The following is a 20,672-nucleotide window of genomic DNA, read 5'->3' as shown; positions in this document are numbered from 1 at the left end:
AATCTCAGTTCATTGGACTTTATCTTTAAGGAATTTGTAAAGTGATAAATAATTCCTACCATCAGAACAAGCATCTGATTGCTACAAGTCCTGCTAATATTATAAGCAATAACCATTCAACGGTAAAACAATTTACACATTAACATTTTATAAATTAAAACAAAACATTACACATAGAATTATACTGTGGGATTTACAAATCATGCATTAACACAAACAGATTCAAATAGAGATATAATAGATTTTAATGACTTCATGGTGAATTCTTTCAAAATTTGCATTTATTTTTAAAATGTTATCAAAACAATGAGTCCTTGAAGATTTTTTTTTGAAAAGGAACTGTATTTCATCAAGATGCATTAAATACAATTGATCTCTCCAAGTTCAGACCATTTCTGATCAGTCACATCAGATTGTAGCAATCGTGTGGTTATTGAGCAGAATCAGGTCTGGACTAGGACAGACACAATCAATCCAATTGATTAATTATGCCTAATTCCTCTGAACAAAATACAATTTCATTTCTTTATCTACACTTTTTACAACTCTGACGACATTTTTTGTGAGCTAATTTTTAAATATGCACTTCTGGCAGAGAAAGAATTGCTACAAGCTTTACTTTTTTTATTATTACTACTGTAAGAATAATGTGTACAATTAGCTTATCCTTTATTCAGTTTGTTCCCATCCAACACAGCACACAAACATTACCATTTTTCTGTTTCAAAAGTTTCATCCCAAGTTACTTTCTTGACCCATCCTCATAGACCTGCAGAGTTTCTAGGATGTCTGCTAACTTGCCAAGGCGGGCTTCAGGCTAGTCTCAGCTTACTATTAAACACCAAACGGTGAAGAGACAACTGTATATCATTCCTTGCTCCCATTGCTGCTGTCTAGACTTGGCAAACACCCTGATGCGGGAAAGGAGCCATTCATTTAATCACTATGGCTGCAACTACAATGTATTCCCTGCTGTGCACGTTAGCAGTTTCAAACATAATCAATGTCTAATGGCTTCATAAATAATACAACTGAAGCTGTTAACAAATTATCATTTAATTTTATGAACTGCATAAGACTAATTCTTCATTAATTAATGTTTAATGTCTGTCCTGGCTCCTTCTCCTTTCCAAAAATTACAAAAAACTATCACACACGTTACACAAGCTTTATTGAATAATGGACTAAAGTTAAGATAAAGAAAGCCATTATTAGATGTTCTTTTTAAAAGCAAAATAATGAAACTGGAATCTTAATATTGTTTTGAAACAGTCAAATATCCAGGTAGGCTTATCATTGAAAAAACTAACGACTTAAGAGTCAGTCCTATTAAATACTTGTAGAGTTAATCACAGAACCTGACTATTTAACCATTTAGAAATAACTTACGCACCAGGCCAATTTCACAGATGTTCTTAACATTTAATATTTTGCTTGAATTTACTTTAAGATACTTAATAACAACTCAGCAATAAACTGTGTTCAGATAACAACTGTATTACATCAATAAAACTCCTCTCAACAATAAAAAGTTCTTGGCTACCTAAGTATTCACAGGAAGTTCATGCATGTTCTTTTTGAATATGAGTTTACCATAATAAGAGGTTGAAATGTTCAGTCAGAACACAACACTCCATCATTTCCATGTCACGCCTCTCTGGCTCCAGAACGACCACTAACATGGGAAAGCCAAATTCAGCACAAATGTGTGCGGTGTTCAGACCTGTCACAACTGACCTGATGGATGACTTCTTGAGCGTAAGCAATATGAATTTACAGCTTGTATCACATTCTTTAAATCTAAACACAAGGCACGAGAATGTAACTTTCACTGGTTCAACCAGACTACTCTGATGTGTAAGGGTCCATTAATTATATTTTGGAAAAAACAGCAATCAAAGAGACAGAACCTCTGGTTAGGTTATACAACAGCTTACATTTGTATAGCACTTCACACATAACAAAATGTCTCAAGAAGCTTTATAGGGCATGACTGAAGGTATGGTCAAAGAGGTATGTTTTGAGGAAGCTTCTGGAGGTGGGGATAGTGATTTAGAGGGAGAATTTCAGAGGACTGGGTTGAAGGCCACGCCACCGATGGTGGAGTGGAAGGGTGGCAGTCTGCACAATAGGCAGAGTTGGGTGCACACTTGGGATGTAGGGTTGAAGGGGATTGCAGAGGTAGGATGGAGCAAGATCACCAAGGGGTTTGAAAACAAGGATGAGGATTCTGAAGGCAATCCAGTATGGGAGAGGGAATTGGTGGAGGTTGGCGAAGGCAGGGATAACTATTGAATGGAGTTTTGTGTGAGATAGGGTATAGGCCACAGGGCTCTAGGTGGAATTGGTATTTGTGACGGGTTGAACTGTCGTTGACAGCGAGAAGAATGTTGGAGAAACTGAGCCTCGAGGTGATGAAGGCATGGATGAGGGTTTCCGCAGCAGAAGAGGTGAGGTAGGGGCATACTTTGTTGATGATTCGAGAGGTGGAAGTAAGTAGCCTTGCTGAAGGATGTGGGATGTGAAGCTCAGCTCAGGGTCAACAGGACACAGTTGACTTGACACAAAACAATCTTGTACACTGAGTCTCAACCTCCAAAACAAGACACATGATTCTTTTCAAGATCATGGAAATATTGATGAATGCACAAACAAACAGAAATGCCAGCTATTGCAATGGGTTACCTATCACAAAGCTTGATAAAAATGACACAAACTTTGTAAAAAGATGGTTTTTGTGTTGCATCAAGTCTGGATTATGAGCTCAGGTCTAGAATGGGGCCTCACCCCACAATCTTCATAATCAAAGGCAAGAGTGTATGGTGAATCAGTACATTGGAGCACATATGCACCAAGAATGGGTTACAGGTTCAGTTCCTCTACATTAGTGAACTCCTGATCTCAGCCACCCAGCTTTTGGGGAGTTGTTCAATGGAGGGTCACCTTGCAATGGCAGGAGAGGTTAGGTGGATGGAGGAAATTGAAGAAAGAGACATTCCCAAGCTGTTCTTACAAACCTACAAGCAGCCAGTACAAAGGAGTATCAGTGAAGCCCTGGACGCAGGTCACTTGTCTGCTATATTGACTGCAGTTGGGCTGAAGGGGTAGATTGGTCCAGTGGTAGCACTCTTACCTCTGTCAGAAGCCGGCCTGCTGGTGCAAAATGATCGCAGGAAATGATCCCTGTGCTGGAATGAGTAGGCCCAAGGCACACCCGATAATGGGCCTCGGGCCTCATTTAAATGAGACCTGCGAGCTCCAGATGCGTGCTGGGCATCCCCAGGCAGCTTGTTAGTGAATCGGCATTGGACTTTGGGCTGCTGCATTGCCGGTAGTGGCCCTCAGGTAGGAGGGGGGGGGGCGGGGAAGAAAGCAGGCGACCAAGAGGAGGGAGGGGTAAAGTGACCAGGATCGAATGGGGCAATTGTGAGGGGGGCTATTGGGAGAGGGGACGGGGAGGCGATTGGGAGGGAGGTGGAGGCGATTAGAGAGGGAGGGGGAGGTGATCTGAAGGAGGGGGAGGCGATCTGAAAAAGGGGGCTGAGCGGGAGCAAGCAATGGTTTTTGGCATTGTGGAGTGCTCCACGTTCAGGTAAGTAGGTAAGTATTGTTTAACAAACTTTTCTGCCTTTACCAATATGGCTGGCAGCACACTTACAGCGTAGAATATGCGTGCACACTGTCTGCCATGTTAGACGCACTGGGGTCCGCTTTACGCCTTTAAAACAAGTGCGGCATCAACCTATATCTAGGCCAATGTGTTCAATCCCCACTCCAGGGACTTGAACATATTGGCCCAGAAATTGCTCTGAGTGGCGAGCGTACCTCGCCCGCCGCTCGTTAGTTATAAACTCACCCGCAAACTATTCGCGGGCTTCTGGCCGCCAACTTACTTCAATGATGAGCTGCAAAAAGTGCAACGATCTTTCCCAGGTTTCTGTGAGCTGAGAGAGAGGGAAAAGGATTTCTCTCTCTCCCCTCAACCGATCAGCTTGAAGCACCCTTGACAAGTCACGCAGAGTCAGAACCAGAAAGTGTCAGATAAATTAGTAAATTCACTATAAAATCAGTTAGAGGAAGTGAAATAAAGAGAGGGTAAGATTAAAAGACAGATAAAAGAGACAGAAAAAATGAGTAAAAAAATACAAATTTTAAATTAAATTTTTTTAAAAAATCCAACAATAATTAATATCGGGAGGATCAAGACTCCGCATTTTTAAAAGTTAATTTTCAGTGCCAGAGAAGTTATTTGGCAGTCATTAATATTTACCACACTGCAAAAAGTTAGTTTAGATCTGATATAACTCAGCGTACCTTTTTTCTGGAAAGATTAGTTTGTTTCCAGCTGGGCAGTGCAGCAAGTTTGTGCTGGCCCATTCATTCCAGCCAGTGAGCTGTCCTTCCCACACAGCTTTCAAACGAGCAGGGCAAATGGTAGAGCAATTCCTGCATTTGACAACGCATGTGCGCTCACCGAAACTTGCTTTTCCATTTGCCCTGAAATAATGGTGAGCGCTGTTAGCCTCGCCGTTATTTCATGGGCAGTTTCTGGGCCATTATCTTGCCTGACCCTTCAGTGCAGTATAAAGGGAGAGCTGCACGGTCAGATGTCTTATGACGAGATGTTAAACCGAGGCTCCATCTGCCCTCTCAATTAGATGTAAAAGATTCCATGGCGCTATTCAAAGAACAGCAGAGGAGTACTCCCTGTGTCCTGGACAACATTTATCTCTTATCCAGCACTACCAAAAACAGATTAACTGGTCATTTCTCTCATTGCTGTTTGTGGGACCTTGCTGAGTGCAAATTGGCTGCTGCATTTGCCTACATTACAACAGTGACTACACTTTAAAAGTAATTCATTGACTGTGAAGCATTTTAGGATACCCTGAGGATGTGAAAGGCACTATATAAATGCAAGTTCTTTCTTTTCTTTGCAGAAATAGGAGACCAACACGATTAGAAAGAAAAGAGAAAGATTTCATATTCTTGCAATCATTTAAAGACGGATTCTTGATGGTATTGTGACAAAGTGACATTTTTGTCTCACCTATTGCATATGCTCAACACCGTGTAATTCTAGGCATAACACAATAATATATTGTTTACCAACAAACAAACTTTAATAGAAAACAGCATATGAGCATGTCATGCTTGAAACACAGCTACTTAGATGAAAGTCCCATCATGTCAAATTGAACAAGTTACCAAACAGTAACTGCGGTAGCTATTATCAAGCTAATAACTTTGTTTAAAACCCAACAAAAGACTATATCATAAAAGAAAGTGGAAGTTTTGAAAGAAAATACTGAACCTTTATCATATTCTTTTAAGTCGGGGGTATGCTCCAGGCTCACTTACACATGAGGTGGAAGTAAACAAGCTATTCAACCTGGACAACAAGCATAGGACTAGAGAAAACATTTCTAAAATTCAGATGGCTTAAGCAAGGTTAGAGAAAACCTTTCTTTCTCTCAGGATAGTTGAAACAAACTCTCTGGGAAGATAGTTGATTCAAGGCCAATGGTACCTTCAAAAGGGATTTGAATTGATATCTGTTTAGAAGGGGGATTTAGGGTTATAGAGATGTTTAACCCTCCCTAATATTTTTTCAGGGGAGGTCAGGGAAGGAAATCAATGCTCCTAAAGTAAGGGATCAATAGCTGGTATGGGAGGTAGTACAATAATCAGACATGGACTGGATAGATTGGGTTTAATGGATTGAATGGCCTTTTCTAATTCTGGATTTTCTTATATTCTTATCTTTTTAATGCAGTTTTCCATTTTTTTTAAAGTTTTAATGCTAAAATTATATCTTAAAAGTTACTTGATGACATCATGGGCTCAATTTTACAGGGAAACTGTGGATGCATTGGGGGCGGGGGAGGGCTCCGAAAATCGCGGAAATCCCGTTCCGGTTCGGAAGCCGGCTCCAACCCGCCGACTTCAGAGTTTCCCAGGGACACACCTGTGGTGCGCACAGACGTCCCGAAACCGGAAATCCTGCCGGCAATTAAAGCCAGCAGGATGACAGTTAAAGAGCCAAATGTACCTCATTGAGGTACTTAAAGCACTTTACTTGTGACAGATTACTTGGTTGTAACGATTATTAACTTACCTGGGCGGCTTGCCCACCGCTTCTGATTCAGGCGTGAAGGGCCAGATCAGGGAAAAAGAAGTGAAATAAAGTACATCAAAAACCACTGAAGAAAGTTAAAACACAAAATCAACCTACCTTTCCACCCTGCTCCAATGTCCGATATCTCCCTCTCCGATGTCCCCCTCTTCACCCCCCCTGATGACTCCCGATGTCCCCCTCTTCATCCCCCTCTCCCCACCGACCTTCCCCTCTCCCCCTCCCTGATCTTCCACTCTTTCCCCCCCCCTCCCCAGATCTTCCACTCTCCCCCCCCACCACGGATCTTCCACTATTCCCCCTCCCCGATCTTCCACTATTCCCCCCCACCCCCCGATCTTCCAGTCCAGCACTGGATGACGTCTCGCTCTCTCTTTTTCTCTCCCCCCCGCCCCCCCCCCCCCGCCTCGCATTGCAGCTCCTGACGGCAGCCAGCCTGTCAATCAGGCTGGCTGCCGGGCGCGAAACCCGGAGAGCACGTTAATCATCAGCAATCAACATGCGATCGCGTTGGAAACGGTAAGTTTTGTTTATGCGGGTTTGCCACGTGCACCTTTACCCCCCCCCGCCCCTGCTGCCAACCCGCCACCATTTCAAAATTGAGCCCCATGTCAGCAATCGTATCGATAACATAACAAATTGTCTCACAAAGCAAGATCCCAATCAACTGGTTCAGATAATGGCAAACTACAAGAGCAAAGCTTGGCTGGTTTATAAAGTTACATATGAAGCCCACCAACTTGATTAGTATTCTAGATTCATACTGAGGCAATTCATAATATATTCAAAATGGTGCTTTTTTAAAAAATTGTTTATTAACTGTTGAAGTGCGATGGTCAGTTTGTCTGATGTAGAAGTTCCTCAGAGCTATATCAAGAATGGAACCTAAAGATATTGGATCACATGACAGGACCTATGTCATCACCAGGCTATCTGCAACTTCAGATACAGATAGCAGAAAAATAATTATCTGAAATAGATCACGTATTGCAAATCTTAAAAATAATGGTTACTGAAATACATTCTTGGAAATATTTGCGAAATCCCATAACACGAGAACAAGTTTTAATAACGCACAGTATTTTAAATGACATAAGCAACCAAAGGTCAAGTCATAACCTGAATGTAAATAAAAGCATTTTTTCCTTCCTTTCCTTAAAGAGGCAGTGGTCCTGTTAATCATCTCTGGTTGGAGAAAACATTTGCAGAGGATGCTGATAAGCACAGTCCCACCTTTCACATCACTGTATTGAGATATGTTAAAGAAAACTAAATTCTTTAAATATTAAGAGGATTTTTTTTTGGAAAAATGTTTGCAACAGAATAGTGAAAGTATAAATTACATACCTGGGTGGAAACGATATCTCTTGTTCGCTCAACTTGTCTTTAAATACAGACAGCTCTCTGTCAAATTCTAAAAGCTGAAAAGAAATTGATTAACAAAAGGTTATTCTACCGCATCTTATAATTATGGCATTTCATTGCTCTACCGACCAAATATTTTGGAATGTTTTTTTTTCTCTCACCAAATTTCTCCCCTTCCCTGTTCTCCGGAAGCTCTTGGCTTCTTGCTGGGGTACGGTTATATGAGCACAGATCACCTGCAAGTGTTGGCAGGCTTTTTGACCACAGAGGGCATCACAGCCAAGCCCAATCTTATCTCCATCTGGTATCCACACAGATTTCCCTTGGACCAAGAGCAATCAAGAAGAACCCTGGCTAATTTTCCCCTTGCCAATCAATAAATGCAACAGATAATTGTAGCAGGCCCACTGTTTTGTTGGCTGAGACCAATTAACAGCCCAGACAAGAATCAAACCTGGGACCTTTCTGATCTCTGTGACTCTGCCACTCACTGAGCAAACTTGCTGAGCCAGTGGAAGAATCTACTGGTCAACATTTTACTGGCAATTCAACGCAGTTTACCTTATTACAATTGAAATAATATCCTTTTTTAAAGTAAATGCTTGACCATAATAGAAGAGAGCTACCACACGTAAGCCTTGCTAATTCTTTTCAGCCAGGCTATCTTTTCAAATTTGCATTTTTATTTACTTCTACCTGTGTTTTCATTATTTTCCCACCTTTTTTGTTCTCTTAACCTTGCCTAATGCCTGGAAGCTGAACACTCAATGATGGAGAGATGAAGACCATCTTCCCATTAATCCTGTCTTCACCAACATGAACACCAATGCTAGCACTGATTCAAAATGGGGACAGCAAAAACCAAATCAGGTGACAGATCAATATTACCCCCAATCTTCCCTAAGTGTAGGCAATTCCTCACTACTGTCAGCACACAGGAACAGGCAAATCTCCTTCAACTTTAAACTGTAAATTAAAATCGGCGCCTGCATCAGGCATGTAATTCAATTTAAGACCTCGCAGAGCACAATGTGACTGGGGGCAGGGTAGTTCTCACAATAAACCTTAGGGGAGTTGGAGGGTGGAGGGTAACATTCAGTTTGGTTTGTGATGACCTGAACTGAATACAATCTCAAGAGTGTGAAACTATAAAAAGAGCTAATGACATTCATTTTGTACACATAATACAGCTCTTGTGCATTATTCTCCCATTTAAAGAGTACAGATGTATTTTCTTAACTTTTACTGAAACCCAAGGTTAGATCACAGAGCTATTAGCCGGTTTTGAACAAACAGCCATTCAAATTGTTACAAACAGCATTATCTTTGCATCAATATTTGTTCTTAACCTGGATTGTAAGTGAATAAGTGACTGAATGCTCATAATAATCTGTTCTGCTACTGACCATCACTCTTTGTAAGTGCCATTTCCTATTCTGACAAGTATGTCATCAAAATAACACCTTTTATGACTACAGCGAGTTTACTCTACTGCCCATTAATCATCTCTCATCTCACAGCTGTGCTGATACCATTGTATGGGTGGCAGAGGTTCTGATCTAAATTAGATTATGTCCCTCTATCCCATGCCACCTCATAAATCATTCCTGAAATGCAAAATTAGCAGCTACTTGTACACATTAATTATCTGTACGAAAGCAGTCACCTGAACCACCTGCAAGGATGACCAGTTCTCCACCTTTCCATTTAGAGGCAGGAACCAAAGGCCTTTCTATTTGTAACACAACTACATTGTTCAAACATTTTCACCGCTTTATCAAACATGGACCTATGGACTTCATCCAAAGCATTTAATTGAACAATTGTCTCATCAAAATTTGTTATGTTATTTAAACTTAGAATGAAAATATGGCCATCTAAATTCTCATTTCGAACATACTTAAATCCAGAAGGACTACGGCCTGGTGCGAGGGAGGGGTTAAGATCAGACCGAATCCACATACCAGCTTCAAGGCCGCACCATTTCTGTCCGGTGACATTGTACCTTCACCGACTTTGAAGCTGGCTGACCCTCCTGCTTGCAGGCAAGCGAGGGCCTAATTTAAATTCAAAAGTCCCAGCCCGATGCCGCTGTGTAATTTCCTTGAGGAGTCAGGGGGAGGCCCGCCCAGTGTCAAGTCGCCAGAGAGCCCTGGCGGGAGGCACAGACAGGGCAGAAGAGGCCAACGTAAGTTTCAAAAAATTACTTTTGTGCAAAATCGTTGTGAGCTAGGAGGCCCCGCAAGGAGTCTTTGAGCCTCCCAAGGCCCAACCTTGCCTCTCCATTTCCATGCTGGCATCGGCTGCCAAAGCCCTTGTCTGGTGCTAACTTTATGCAGAGGACCAGTCCCAAGGGTCTCTGGCATTCTAAAGCGCCCAACCCGATTTCCGCTGCTGCCTGCTGGCCCTGACCTCAGTCCTGCTGGTTTCTGGAGGGAGATTGTCCTGCATTGTTTAAATGAGGCCCAGGAGTTAAACTTGTCCGGGCCTCACGCTGAGATGCCCGTGGGGGGTTTCCCTCCCACCCATCCCGAATGCGCCCCACAGTTAAAATTGAGGCCTATATGTCTGATTTACCTAATAAGAAAACGAGTGGAATCAAATTTTGGTCAATAACAAAAATGTCACATGAGACTAGTTTTGAATCTTGTACAACATCCAGTATTGGACGAGCAGAAATTTCCTCCAATTAAATATTGGGACAACCAAAGCCATTGTCTTCGGCTCCTGCCATAAACTCTGTTCCCTAGCCACCAATTCCATCCCCCTCCTTGACCACAGTCTGAGGCTGAACCAGACTGCTCGCAACTTTGGTGTCTTATCTGACCCTGAGCTGGGCTTCTGACCCCGAGCTGGGCTTCTGACCCCATATTCTCTCCATCACCAAGGCTGTCTACTTCCACCTCCGTAATATCGCTCGTCTCTGCCCCTGTCTCAGCCCACCTGTTGCTGAAACCCTCATTCATGCCTTTGTTACCTCCAGACTTGACTATTCCTCTGCTCTCCTGGCCAGCCTCCCATCTTTCACCCTCCATAAATTTGAGCTCATCCAAAACTCTGCTGCCCGTATCCTAACGCACCAAGTCCCGTTCTCCCCATCAACCCTGTGCTCACTGACCTATATTGGCTCCCAGTCCAGCAACGCCTCAAATTTAAAATTCTCGTCCATGTGTTCAAAACCCTCCATGGCCTCGCCCCTCCCTATCTCTGTAACCTCCTCCAAACCTACAACCCTCCAAGAACTCTGCGTTCCTCCAATTCTGGCCTCTTGTGCATCCTCGATTTCCCATGTCCCACCATTGGTGGCCGTGCCTTCAGCTGTTTAAGCCCAAAGCTCTGGAATTCCCTCCCTATACCTCTCACTCCTCCTTTAAGACGCTCCTTAAAACCTATCTCTTTGATCAAGCTTTTAGTCACCTGTCCTAATATCTCCTTATGTGCTGGGGGTCACATATGTCTGATAACACTCCTGTGAAGCACCTTGGGATGTTTTACTACATTAAAGGCGCTATATAAATGCAAGTTGTTGTTGAGTCAGCAGTGATTGACCTTAAACCTCCTTTAATCTGTGATAGCAATGGAAGTAGGAATGGAGTAATATATAGGGATTAATTCACATTACTGATATAGGCTCATATGATCGTCATTATGATTTGTTCAGATCACTGATGATAGCATTAGAGTACCTTTCAAGTCTAGCCAAGTCACTCATTCATCAAACTTTTTATTTAAAAAATTATGAACAAGACACTAAATTCAACAAGATGCTATGTTGTAGAGTTTCCTCTTTAATGGGGAGGAGGGAATAACTAAAATCTCACCTAATGGAAGGACACAATACTATCTCAGGCTGACTAGGTACAAAAGTGGGCCAATGTTTCATTCTAAGTTAAAGAGCAACAAAGCAACAAATATCAGCAAAGAGTCGTACTATTAATGCAAAATGTAACAATGTTCAGTGCAGTCGGTTGACAGGATTTCACAAACTTTCCCACTGGTCTTGAATTGCTAATTCCTCTTTGCCACACTCTGGATAACCACAGTCAGCGGAACAGCAGCTATTACTCTTCAGGACCCAAAGCCCAAACCTGCAGTGAGTCAGATCAAGAGGTGATGCTACTTACATTTGTCAAACTCATCAGCAGCATTCACTAGAGGCTCTGCAGATGCAAACATTAAATGATGTTTGGAAGAAGGGAAAAATGTGACTAGCATTTTGGAAATGGTCAGAAAGAAGTGTCTGCTAATAAAAGTTTTTACAAATTGAAAACATCTCGATTTCTCTGTTAAGTTTGTTTAAAATCTAAGCACTAATTATACCAACACTAATAAGATGCAGATTGTAAACAATCTAAGTGTTCCTTTAAACCTTTGTTGATGATAATACAATGTTTGGTTCCTGTGAATAAATACAGCTCAAATCAGCCTTTTTATATTGGTTCTTCTTTAATTCAGATTCTGGGGTCTGGGTCTCAACATTTTTGCTGTTAATTCCTGTTTCTGTAGACTGGTGGCAGATATGAGGTGCTTTTATATTACATTAGAGCCACTGAGTTCCCCAATGCAGGTCTTGTGCAGCTGGCTGCGAACCTAATGCAATCTGCCAGAACTCATTAAGACCAGGTCTTTCCGGTTACCTATTTTAGTAAATCCCGGCAGTTTTACATTTGGCTTACAACCGGCTGTACAAAACCCCCGCTTTAGGAACCCGTCCGCACTAGAGTGGACCTCGTGCAATATAAATGCTACTTAGCAGGCCCAGTTTTACCAGGGTTTACAAAGCTACCCGGGCTCCTGAAGAGTAATAGCTGCTGTTCCACTGATTGTGGGTAGCTATAGTGTAACAAAGATGGTTCAGCTCTTGAAGAACATTAGAAAAGTTTGTGAAATCCTGTTAACCAACCGTATTGAACATGGATTTAATACCATACAAGGCTGGGAGCTGGTTTAATAAAATCAGGCTCCTGAAATCAGAATTTTAAAAAAAACAACATAAACGACCCCTAAGTTTGTTTTATATGGGCAACAGTCTTTGGCTTCCAACATTTTAATACTACACGATTATACAACATTCTGAAGTGACATGCAATAAAACATGCAATACCAGGCTTGGTTCCTAAAGATCATGCTATAATGCAGCTGGAATATAACAAGGGCAAAATATACATTTTGAACAACTTATGTGAATTACTTTTAACCTTTCGAATGCCCAACAACCAGAAGTCCAGAGAGTTAGCACAACAAACGCAATAAATAGCATTTAAGGGTTAATCCACTTTAGAATACAGCTTCGTAGAATGCCATTCTTACATCTTGGTGACAAAAACATTACGATGCCGGCAGATAAAGAATCAAATGTTTAAAAAGCAATATCAAATCCAACTAATTGCAAAGCATCCCGAAAAGCAAAACATTTTCCAGAGGGTTTTTTTTTGTATTGTGCACTTAATAAAGAACATATCAAAAGTACTGCAAGGATAAGAATGTGCTTTAGTGGACTGTGTGTGGGAGCGACTAAGAGGACAGTGACAAAGCAGTTTACTGACAAAAAAGTTTGTCAGTGATTGTTCAATTTAAATAGATGCCAGTGTTACTGGAGAGACATCACACAGATAAAGCCCAAAAATCAATGGCACTTCAGCATGCAGCAAGTCAGAGACTAAATAAGCAGGCACCAAGAACAACTCTATCCAGCAGCAGGCCTGTGAAATTCCCAATTCTACATCTGTATGGCAAAGGAAAATTTAATCTTCCCAAATACTCATCAGTGCATTCCATCCTCTGACCTGACAGCTACACTTATAATTAATTATACAATTTAGATGGGAATATCGACTAAACAAACCTATAAATCATAGAAAAAGTCAATAGGCATGGACACATTCAATCATGTCCAAACCAATGATTACTGCTCTCAAAATACAATAATTATTTTCAAGAGCTGACTTGAATTAAATTTCTGTCAACCTGGTACAAGACTAGTGGTTGATGAAGGATGCAATAGATTTTTTGGGGGGAATTTGGTGTAGGAACATTCATCCTGAAGAAGGGCAGTTTGTTTTTAGTGATCACACCGCTCTGTGTATAACCAGACCATGAAGATTAGATTATCTCAAATGGCTCATTAAATCATTTATCTTTCTCATGAAGTTGATCCGGAGAAGCCGCTCACCTTCTTGCATTGCAATGAAATCAAACATAATGAATTCTGCTGCAACACAGTGAATGTGAAAAAATGAAGTGGTAAGTTCACAGTCGGAAAAGCAACCAGCAAGTAGAATGTACTGCTTCAACGCCAGACTTTTGAAAATGTCCATCTTTAGGGGAGAAGCAGAATCTTAAACACAGAGGTCTGATTTCACTCAACCATTTCCCATAATTTTACACTAGTCATGCAACAGAGCTCATCAAAAATATATTCGCATTGCCACTGGTGCAACATCCAGAGGGTGGGGGGGATGAGGTATTTTTGATATGGGTTATGTCTGCCTCTGCCACTCCCTCACAACTCCAAATCCCAAAATTCCCCCTGCTCCATCCCAACACCATGGCTGCGCTTCTGCACACTATTACAAACACCAGTAAGAACTTAAAAATGAAGTAACAAGGCCAGTCAGCCCTTGTAGCTCATTCTATCATCTGGGCCTTGACTTGACCATATGCTACAGCAAAGTGCCGTGCTCAAAAAGATTGCCTGCCAGCAATCTTTTATCAGGGATACTCAGTTATGGTCTATGTTACTTTTTGTCACGTTACTTTTTAAATGTTTCTTATACTGACTGAAACCCATTCGTAATAACATTAATATAGTGGTCATCTTAAACACAAGATGTAAGATGACGCATCGTGTACTAGAAATGAAACTAAACCTGTGTTGCAGTCCTTTTTTAAATTACTTGTATATACATTATATTAGAACCCTGCGATATACAGTGGGTTATGGTAAATAATAATAAAAAAGCTGCTTAACCAGACTTGCATCAAACAACAGGATTGGCCACAGTCAGACTACTGAGCTTTACTTACAATTTGCTTTTGAATTGGGGTGGGAGGTGGGAATTTAACTGTGGATAGAATATTGCATTAAGATGTTTGAATCCTTTCTGAAATAGTACCTTAGCATCATATCACGGATCATTGAATAGGGAACATCAGTTTATGAATCGATTATCTAGCTTCCATCCATTTTCCTACTTCACCCAAAGAGAACTGCACCCAGCACCATTCTGTGTGATGTGGCAGATGAAGAAACCTGCTAAGGTACAACTGCTGTTGTGGAACACATCTTTCCTGAGTAATGATTATAGCTTGGAGATTACTGTGAGTGATCTAATTGTATGAACATTTAATGTACTTGTATCAAATGCCTCACTTTGCTACTTTAATTAAGGGTTAAGCCATTTATTTAAAATAATAAATGTATACATGCTTATATCTTCCTGATAATAATGAATGAAAAGGAAATCATTACTGATGCTGCTACTAAGAACTATTATTCCTATGTGGAATGTGGACTGACACTGAATTTTGGCAGAAGGTATACCTTATAATATTCACAGTAATTGCTTCTGAAACTGATGCAGTTCTAAATAAATTTGGTAAATCCATTTATTATGCCACAAACAGGAGTTTTTTTCCTGATATATGCTCTAAATGTGAAGACATAAAAATATTGGGGGTAATTTTTCAACTTCAACAAATGGGCGGTAACATGATGGAGCAGACCGCCTGCTCTTTGTAGAACCAGCCCAATTTTCATCTCTCTGAAATCTGCCAGGTTACCATCCAGGCACGAAGCTGAAAATGACCCCCCACCTTCAGTTATCGGGATTATATAATGACACGGCCCAATGAATAAAATAATTTAATTAATGTGTCTTCATTTTTGCTCTTAATACATATTTTTCAGCTCAGCATGTATGATTATTAACTCTGCCCAGCTTGACTTTCACTGGCTTATTATTGTTTTCCAAGCTCAATAATATAACACTACACAAAAAATCAAGTAATTCTAGCATTTTAAAATGACTGAGAATAAAAATTCCAATATGAAAGGACTCAATGACAAGCAGAGGTGCAAACACATATATAGATATGGGAGGGACTTCAGGGCCAATTCCAGGATTTGGAACGTGGAGTAGGGGGGGGGGACATAAACCACACAAAGAGAATTAGGGGTGAGGTGGGGGTGGGACTGATTCTCATCATTCTTCCCCCTCGTGGACAGGCACCTGTGATGACAATCATTCGTATTTAACCATAAAATTATCATTTTAAACTTTGGAAGATTGTAAATATTTTTCAAGAATTTGCTTGGGGCCTGTGGCAAATGTGGGAAGTAATCCGGGCAAGTGAGGATATTTGGGAGATGGGATCCCCGAAGAGTAGGCCACAGGAATTTATTCTGGGGGTGGGGGCAGGAGGTAGTTTGGAAATAGGCAGGGCCTATTCCCACTGCTCCCACATCCTCCACCCTAAACTAACTGGAGGTTGGCAAGATACTGGTGTTTAGCTGATTGGTGCTGTGTAGGTGGGGCCCAGGACAACAACAACAACAATTTGCATTTGTATCGCGCCTTTAACGTAGTAAAACATTCTATCATCGGAGTTTTTCAGGCCAGGGTCATGGCTTCGAACATTCCAGAAGGGGGCCAATTTCAAACTTAGTCAGCACTTCTAGGCCAGTCTTGGTGGCTTCTCAGCAAGCACCCAGGATGTGCTGCTGTTGGTGTAAGTGCCCACCTGGAGTATGCTAATCGCCTTACACCAGAAACCCCAGCAGGGTCAGACTCCCAGGTCACCAGGCAGGGCATGATTCCCTCGCCTTCGTAGTTACAGTGGTGGAGCAGGATCGTAGATTTACAGCTTCATTGAAGTTATCAGGGATAAGATATATAGGACACCAGGCCCTAAAGTAAACCACGCACCTGTTCATTTGACAATTATAATCATTATCCAAACATACTGTCTAAAATGCATCAACTGTTAAACACAGCTACAAAAACATAATGTGGTTAATTGTGCAGTCTTGCTGCAGTGGCACCAGGACCACTGCACTTTGTGTACTGGTAGCAATAGTGACCTGACCTCGCCTAGTTCGTGAGCGGGTTGCCGGGGAAATCTAAAGGTAAGTTGTGACATTGGGAGGGTCAAATCCTTTAGAATTCCATCCTTTAGAAAAGCTTAAAATAGTTTTAAACCATGTTTTAGCTTCTGCTAAGGCTGTACGTGGGGAAAGAAGTGGTAGGTAAAAAATAACAACAACTTGCATTTATATAGCACCTTTAACATAGTAAAATGTCCCAAGGCGCTTCACAGGAGCAATTATCAAACAAAATTTGACACTGAACCATAGAGATGTTAGCACAGGGAAGAGGTAGTTTTAATGAGCGTCTGAGAGGAGGAGAGGTCGAGAGGCAGAGAGGTTTAGGGAGGGAATTCCAGAGCTTGGGGCCTCAGCAGCTGAAGGCACGGCCACCAATAGTGGAGCGATTAAAATCAGGGATGCGCAAGGAAGGCGAAACCAATTTAAAGGGACAAAACAGAATCGGCGGGCAATTAGGGGAGCAGCGCAACATCCGACCCCTTATTTGGTGGCTACTGAAGTGGTTATGTTGCTGCATTAATTGGATGTGAGGAGCAACTGGCCTGTTGGGCACTCCAGGCCAATCTCCCCACAAGATTCCAGTGTACCATGCCTGGCAGGAGGCCACAGCCAGGCTCAACACAATGCACAATATCTGCAGAACTTGGAACAGATGCAGGAGAAGACGACATACTTTAAGGAACCTGGGAAGGTAATTCTACTCAACAGTACTATGTACCAGGTAGATGGCCCATGATAGTACGCTACAAAGTATTGCCTGTCAACCTATTCCACATGTATTACTTACCATGCCAAACTCTCACACAACCGCACAGCTTTTTCAATGCATCTCATGCTTACCCATATTTTAGCAGGGAGCACATTCTATCTGTAACTTATAATTAAAAGCCTTACCCACACTCATCCCTTCCAAAGGGTTCACACATCAAACAAGTAGAATGCGACATGGCCACTTACTGACACCCAAGAGGGGCTTCAGGCTAGACACATGGCAGGCATCAGTGAACCCTGTACTTCAGGAAATACACCAGTGCAGTTACATTTGATAGCGGTGTCATGCTATTTAACGGGAAAGGAGGTGAAAGTACTGCTCATGCTAACTGATATATCAGTCACCTGTTTGATAAATATATGAATAGCACATTAGCTAATATTACAGTACAAGCTGGGAATTAACCACAGAGATAGCAATGAGGGCAGTGCTGCTCCCATGTTGCAGGTTGGCTGCAGGAATCCTTGCTGCAGATGACAAAACTTTGCAACTGGCTCACAGCTAACCCCAAGCAAGCTGAGGCAATTATCTTCATTCTGGGTGCCCTAATACATGAATCACAAAAAGTTAGTATGCAGGTACAGCAAGTGATTAGGAAGGCAAATGGAATGTTGTCATTTATTGCAAGGGGAGTGGAATATAAAAGTAGAGATGTTTTGCTACAATTTTACAGGGCATTGGTGAGACCACATCTAGAATATTGCGTGCAGTTTTGGTCTCCTTATTTAAGAAAGGACATAATTGCTTTGGAGGCGGTTCAGAGAAGGTTCACTCGACTGATTCCTGGGATGAGGGGGTTATCTTCTGAGGAAACGTTGGACAAGTTGGGCCTGTATACATTGGAGTTTAGAAGAATGAGAGGTGATCCTATTGAAACATATAAGATCCTGAGGGGACTTGAAGGGATAGATGCTGAGAGGATGTTTTCCCTTGTGGGAGAGACTAGAACTAGGGGATACAGTTTAAAAATAAGGGGTCTCCCATTTAAGATGGAGATGAGGGGAAATGTTTTTCTCTCAGAGGGTCATGAGTCTGTGGAACTCCCTTCCCCAGAGAGCGGTGGAGGCAGGGTCATTGAATATTTTTAAGGCTGAGTTAGATAGATTCCTGATTAACAAGGGAGTCAAAGGTTATAGTAGGTAGACGGGAAAGTAGGGTTGAGGTCACAATCAGATCAGCCATGATCGTATCAAATGGCAGCGCAGGCTCGAGGGGCCGAATGGCCTATTCCCGCTCTTAATTCGTATGTTCGTTATGTTCAGTCATAGCCAGTGTTAAGGTTTGCAAATATGGTCTGGTGCTGGTTGATCTCCCTGGCATGCCTTCTTCCATCTCGTACCACCTCAACCATTAATACTGTGTTTCAGGCACTTTGCTAACAAACTTACCTTAAACAGTAAAAAAAGTCACAAAGATTTATCTCAGAAAAGTATTAGTAATTTCAGAAAAAATGAAAAATGTCAAATAATAAAAAAAGTACTAAAAAGATATTGTTAACATTGCAAAATAAAATAAACAAAGCCTGGTCTCCTTTAAGAGCTCCACCTCCCATGCAATCTTGGGCATTCTGCGTTGCTCCCATTCCAAATGGGCTCTCAAGCAAAAAGGGCAAACTTGAGGCAAATCCCACAGATCTGCACTAGGTGTTCCTCTAAATAGTGTTACAACAAATATAGGACTTTAGTGAGGCCATAGTATTAAATGGGCCATGGACTGTTGCAATAGACCATAGAATTGCAGCCCAATAGGAAATAAATGTAGGGCCAGCTGTCCCATATTCTGTGATTCCCCTGCAACCATAGTGCAGTCGCTGTGTGGCACACAGTGCCCTAGAAACTGCTCTGACATGTAACAAGAAAGTAATAGTCAAACTTCAAAACATCATCACAAACAAGAATTGAATGGTTAGTCTCAGTTATGAATATCCCATCAACCCAAGCTTTATTCACAGTTATTAAACTGAACAATAAAGTTATTTTAATCATCACATGCTGGATCGATGTGACAACATTCGAGCAGCAGACTGGTCCCCATTCTTTATAAGTAACAAAAGTTTTGTTATTCTGGGTGTAATTAAACTCACACGGCCAAACGCGTGTGTTATGAAAAACATCACACAAATATATGATAATATCACAATTATAACTTCTCCCCCACCATTGCTGTTAATCTGCCACACTGTACTGTAGGAGTGGCATCAAACTCACAACCAGCTGATGATTTAAAGTGCAATGACACACTTTCTTACCTGTCAGTATTCAAGGGCAAATGGGCAGATAGTTACATTTTTAACAGTTGCATCAAGACATGGAGCAAAATTGACATACTAGCTTCCTAATTCACTAACAATGTCGCAAGCCCTATTAATGATGCACTTAATCATCCCTTAAGGAATTAGTTTCCCCCACTTTTCTCTGTATTAGGATTACGCTTCCTCTTCTGAACACATACATGCTGGGTGTATTTCCATCTCTTTCAGCGGCCCTTCCTTTCCTCACCCAAGCTACCATTCTTCATGTATAAGCCCAGAAAACGAGGGTTGTTAAGATCCATGGGGGACATCACTGCTGAACCTAATCCCTGTTCTTGTCCAATATCTATATAGATGGACTTTCCATCAGGAGTTATTGGATAACAGTCACAATCCAGAACCCTGACCAAATGCTCTCCCTCCCTGGCCCAGAGAGACTGAGGCTCTCTGCAGGAACGAGGGATTAAATGGAAATTTTCCAGAACTTCATGGTTCAGTGTAACACAGTGAGGTGCATTTAGCCATTAAACCATCAGAGGAGCCCCTTTAAGGAATTTTGATGCGACTCATATGAAATTTTGGGGCAATAAGAAACACCCTCTAAATACCTAAAATGAAAAAAATACTTCATATAGTTTAAATTGTTTTATTTCAAAAACACAAATCTTAAATATGTAAAAACATTATCTAGCATAGGAATAACAGAATGCTTTAAACTCAGTTTATTCCACAAGTGAAAAATATTTCAAGCAGGTCTTCCTCATTCATGGAATAAATCGGGCATTCTGCAGATCCCCCTAATGTATCCGTGATTTAATCATTGCAGGGAAATTTTTACTGATTGAAAGAGCAGACACTCATGCACTTTAACCCCATTAATACAACAGTGCAATTTGTATTTGTTCTCAATTTGGAAATGTTTCACATTCTAACCTCCACTGAAAATGGTGCAGACTTATTTACTCAGATCTTTGTTCAGATAAAAACTCCCACCTCCTGATGCTGGGTTAAAGCCGGCTGGGATTCACTTTGATTAGATTCA

General features: G+C 41.4%; 1 protein-coding gene across 1 annotated transcript in view; it reads right to left on the bottom strand.

Moving 5' to 3' along the window:
- inpp5a (inositol polyphosphate-5-phosphatase A) overlaps positions 1-20,672 on the bottom strand; it is a 471,549-nt gene that overhangs the window by 39,616 nt on the left and 411,261 nt on the right. The window contains exon 12 of the mRNA XM_068002421.1: positions 7,484-7,557. Within this exon, the coding sequence (XP_067858522.1) occupies positions 7,484-7,557 (74 nt within the window). The remainder of the gene's footprint in view (positions 1-7,483; positions 7,558-20,672) is intronic.

Source organism: Heptranchias perlo, chromosome 21 (assembly GCF_035084215.1).
Source record: "Heptranchias perlo isolate sHepPer1 chromosome 21, sHepPer1.hap1, whole genome shotgun sequence".
NCBI classification, from domain to species: Eukaryota; Metazoa; Chordata; class Chondrichthyes; order Hexanchiformes; family Hexanchidae; genus Heptranchias; species Heptranchias perlo.
This window is presented reverse-complemented; position numbering and strand designations above follow the sequence as displayed.